The sequence below is a fragment of the Alligator mississippiensis genome, chromosome 2, assembly GCF_030867095.1.
Source record: "Alligator mississippiensis isolate rAllMis1 chromosome 2, rAllMis1, whole genome shotgun sequence".
NCBI classification, from domain to species: domain Eukaryota; kingdom Metazoa; phylum Chordata; order Crocodylia; family Alligatoridae; genus Alligator; species Alligator mississippiensis.
In genome coordinates this window covers 174,358,341-174,363,213 of record NC_081825.1, presented here as the reverse complement: position 1 = coordinate 174,363,213, position 4,873 = coordinate 174,358,341, and the positions used below count along the sequence as shown (strand labels likewise).

The window sequence follows — 4,873 nt, the reverse complement described above, 5'->3', positions numbered from 1 at the left end:
CTAACTTCTGATCATGCACGTGGTTCTTCTCTGGACCCTCTCAAGCTTCTCCACATCCTTTTTGAATTGTGAAGCCCAAAACTGGATACAGTACTCCAGCTGCGGCCTCACAAAGGCCGAGTACAAGGGGAGAATGACATTAACATTCCAATTACTTTACAACCAGATGTGGCAGGAAAGTGAGGCAGGAGGTGTGCCCACAGACAGGAGGCGGGGCCGCATGACCATGCAGCCTGGGAGCTTGCCCCATCACAGTACCCTGATAAAATCTGCGTGAAATTCAAATGATTCAGATGGAGATGAAATCTCTGCTAAGCCTCTAGCCTGAGTAGAGCACAACAAGCCTCAAAGCTCCTCTGTGCTGCGCTACCTGTGGGGCTGGGACTGAGAAAGTAAGGCAAAGTACTTTGCTGTCCTACCATTGGTAGAAGTTGATAACATTAGATAATGTGTCTAATGGCATCTGGGGCTGATTATTGCATGCTCCCCAGGGGCATGTTAGGGATTTCAGCTTTGCCCAACTGGAGGCTGGGGTTGGTGCTATACTCTAGGGATGTCATGTCCTTTTGCCTGTGTGTATAAAAATAAAAATGTATTTTCTTCTCAGTCTTTCTGTTTTAGCATAAGCAGCTGGTCCATCCCAGAAACAGTGTTGTTTGTACCTGTTGCAATGTTTACACCTATTGGTGGAGATAGAATTGTCATGTTTTCTCAGCTCCCTCAAAGCATCTATGATTAGAGATTCCTAAATACTTGAGAAGCACCTGACTGAAATTAAAAGGTCAGTACCTAATGGTCTTGTTTGATTTCTGTTGCAGCAGGGATAGAAATACACACTTTGACAGCAAGGCAAAGTTTCTGAGGCACCCAGGAGTGGATGAGGTGAGAAGTGTGTGTGTGTGTGTGTGTGTGTGTGTGTGTGTGTGTGTGTGTGTGTGTGTGTGTGTGTATTAGCAGAGACACTAACTGAATCATACAGTTCTTACTGGGACCTAGGCCCACCTTACAACTTTTTCAGAGAAGCAGGAATTTCAGGTTGGAGAGATTCAGTTTGTGTCCCTTAAAGAAACACATTTTCTGGTGACTATGTTGCATCATAAGAGAGGCTTACCAACTAACCAGAGTCTTACTTTTATCATCTATTTTTCTCCCTTGACCTTATGGCTAATTCCTACAAATACTGTTGGCATAAAGGAATTGATAACAGATCACCATATTTGGAATCAGGAAATAATTTTACTCCATGGTCAGATTGTTATGGATTATGCGGGATTTCCCCTTTCTCTGGTGAAAGCAGGCACAGCCTCCTTCACTGGATGTCTTGAGAGTACTTTAACATCTTCTTCTGGTTCTTACAGTGTCAGGATACTTATACTGCCATCATCCCCCTTCTCTTCCTTCAACAAGATAGGATATGGATGCACATAATGATACATTCCAAAAAAAATTACTGGTTGGGTATTGGTTTGCAATTGTTGTGGGACAGGGTGTGGACACACATAACAACTGAGCAGTACCCAAATGTCACCAGTTAGGAATCATGCACAATTGTATGTGGTGTAAGTGTTTTGGCTCCAGCACCAGGGGTGGGAGTGGACATTCACACCTGCATGCCTCTAGGTGACTGGGGCTGTGCGTGTGCTCACACCCATCTTCTGGAGCTGAAGAGGATGAATGACTTGTGGCTTGGGTTGTTTTCACTTGCCTGCTATTCCTTCCATTCTAAACATGAGTTCAGTACTGTTCAGTAGCCTGCTCTTGAGAAAACCCTGAAGTGTGCTTGCCTGGCATGGTTTCCCTGGGAATAAGCAGTGTTTGTGGGAACCCACATTTATGAGGAGTTATAGTCAAGTAGGTAGTGAGGACACAGTTAGCTGTGAAAAAAAAAGATATTTTTTACAGAATAAGGAGTACATGTGAGTTCATTGATTAAAGACTGCCAACTGAAGTAGATAGTGGAGTTCTGGCTAGTAACCAGGGTGACCAGTTACAGCACTCAATGGTAGCTGAAATGCAATGCAGTGTGGGTCGCCATAGGAACAGACAAGACCAAAGTCATAGAATGACTTGTATCTACAACTAACATGTACCTGGTTCACAAGTCACCAATTCAAGTGAGTCTAATTTTCCAGGAAGTTACAAACAGTTGTAACAGGCTTGCAACTCTGTCCACTGCAGGTTTAAACTGAATTTAAACTAGTCTTATATGTGTCCATAGGGCTAGTGTTTTACTATCTTTGGACACTATGCCTGGCATTAGTGCAAGAGGGTTTTTCATGAAGTTTTAAAACTATTTTATGTATATGTGTATGTATATGTACATATGTATGTGTGTATATGCATATGTGTGTGTACACACACACACACACACACATACACACACACACACACACACTAAGGTTTAGATAGAGATGATCCTGTCTTGATCAGGAGGTGGGATTTGAATGACTTCCTCAGGTCTCTTTCAGCAGAAGCATAACTGATAAGATTTGTGCCCTTCTTGCAAACACCAGGGATGCCATGGGAGACACTGTTGTTGCCATGGGAAAGTGTTGGCACACTGCTGCCAATAGTCAGGGGCCTTAAGCATAGCCCACTGCTGCCAAATGCAGTCACCACCCCACTGTGACAACACTGAATTCAGCAGCACCCACATTTAAGATGGCCTAACTCCTCCCTGCACACAGACTTAAATCCCAAGGTCTACGTGAGTTCCCCTCTGCCCCTGCCCCCTGCCCCCATGAACTTCTCAGTAGCTGATACAACTCCTTTACTGTCCTGAAGTCCTTCTCCGAATACCATCCCTGTGACCCATTCTTTTAGTACCCAGGGCTTATGGCCTGGTTCTGCTCTGCTACTCTACTGTCTCCTCAGTCCCACTTTTCTATGCTTCTGTGAGTTACCTGTTTGTAATAAACAAGCATTAGCGTTTATACAAGTGCTGTTGAAGACTAAGTGACTGGCAATCGATAGAGCTGACCAATACACATCAAACAGATACTACCAGTGCAAACAGAGTTAAGATATACATTTCCTTTGACTTCTGTCCTAATATTCATACTCAGTTTTCTCTTATGTGCAGATCTGCCTTGATAAATGCAATCTAGGACAGATGGACCGGGACAATCAAACCACAGTGAGTGAGTTCATCCTGCTGGGACTGACAGATCATCCACAGCTGCAGGTCCTCCTTTTTGTGTTGTTCTTTGTGATCTATGTCACCACCCTTTTAGGGAATTTTGGAATGATCACAGTGATCAAAGTCAATCCCCAACTTCACACCCCCATGTATTTTTTCCTTAGTAATTTGTTTGTTCTAGACCTCTTCTATTCTTCAGTCTCTGCTCCCAGGTTGCTGGTTGACTTCTTAATGGAAAGCAAAACCATTTCTTATAGTGCATGTATCACTCAATTTTACTTTTTTGCTCTTTTAGTAACCACAGAAGCACTTCTGCTGGCCGTGATGGCATATGACCGTTATGTAGCCATCTGTAACCCACTACTCTATACTGTTACTATGCCCAGAAGAATCTGTATACAGCTGGTTGCTGGATCCTACATTGGAGGGCTCACAAACTCACTGGTACACACTTGTGGATTACTGGGACTGCCATTCTGTGGGCCTAATGTCATCAAGCATTTCTTCTGTGATCTTCCTCCCTTGCTAGAGCTTGCCTGCTCTGACACACACAACAATGAAACTCTGCTCTTAATCTTCTCTGGAATTATAGCTGCCTTCTCCCTCTCAATGATTTTCATCTCCTATCTATACGTCCTGTCTGCCATCCTAAGGACTCACTCGGCTGAGGGTAGGTGTAAAGCTTTCTCTACTTGTACCTCCCACCTAACAGCAGTCACTGTGTTCTATGGGTCTGTTACTTTTAGTTATATCCAACCCAGTTCCAGCTACTCACTGGAGCAGGAGAAAGTCTCTTCTGTGTTTTATTCCCTTGTGGTCCCTATGCTGAAACCTATAATCTACAGCCTGAGGAACAAAGAGGTGAAGGATACCCTAAGAAGGTTAATAGCTAGGAAAAACTTTCTCAGATAATTGGATTATGAGGCTGCATCTGAGTGGATGCCAAGACTAGCTATAAGAGGAGAACATAGAGTATGTGTAGCTGTGCAGAATGTTATGCTTTGCAATTGTTTCCTAGCAATTAACACATTTTAATAGTGAAAGTTTCAGTTGCTTCTTAAAACCTGTGATGTTACAGTGTAACAAGACCTCTCTATCATGTTCCATGGGGTTGCTTCAGGCTTGGTTGAAAAAAGGTATCATCTATTTTTTTTCTCATCCCTTGGCATGTATACATATATTATATAGTGCTTTTCAATGTCTTGTAACTTTACTTCTGCTTCAAGAAATCATGTTGGTCTTACTTTTTAAAGATTAGTTTAATACTCAATGCTGATTAAACATTTTAATTTGAGATTTTTTTTCTACCTAGCTGGCACGATTGTCATAATGGACTTCTACCAGACTGAAATAAGAACTCTATGGTTAAATAAAAGTGTCTCCAGAATTACATGTTTTATCATTTGTGTAGTGAAAATATTTTCTGCAAGCAGCATTGTGATGAAAAATGGAATTTTTTATTTTTATTTTTATTTTTGCTAATGGAAAACAATCAAATCTGTGTCCTCCTCCTTGCACTTTAAACTGCAGATGCTTTGGACCAAGTCTTTAAAAGTTTCTGCAGACCCTGATAGTTTTAATTTGGAACTGTTGCTGTGGTTACTCATTGGAATTGTATTTTATGGCATTATTATCCCAATTCTACTTCATTGACAGGATGTATTTTTCCCAGGACGACTCCTGGGAGCTTAGACACTGGAGTAATCATGATTCATAAAGGTAAATATTTGTCTA

At 42.0% G+C, this 4,873-nt stretch overlaps 1 protein-coding gene across 2 annotated transcripts; it reads left to right on the top strand.

The window, feature by feature from the left end:
- Window positions 1–456: 456 nt before the first annotated feature.
- Window positions 457–4,321, top strand: LOC102566756 (olfactory receptor 1052-like). 2 transcript variants are annotated; one of them, XM_059721373.1, is made up of 2 exons: window positions 457–497; window positions 3,142–4,321. In XM_059721373.1, the coding sequence occupies exons 1-2, from the start codon at window positions 457–459 to the stop codon at window positions 4,049–4,051; spliced, it is 951 nt and encodes a 316-aa protein (XP_059577356.1). In that variant the 3' UTR covers window positions 4,052–4,321. The 2 variants fall into 2 exon arrangements, with proteins under 2 accessions (XP_059577356.1, XP_006260566.1); XM_006260504.2 differs by lacking the exon at window positions 457–497 and adding an exon at window positions 825–882 and having other exon boundaries at window positions 3,083–4,321.
- The last annotated feature ends 552 nt before the right edge of the window (window positions 4,322–4,873 follow it).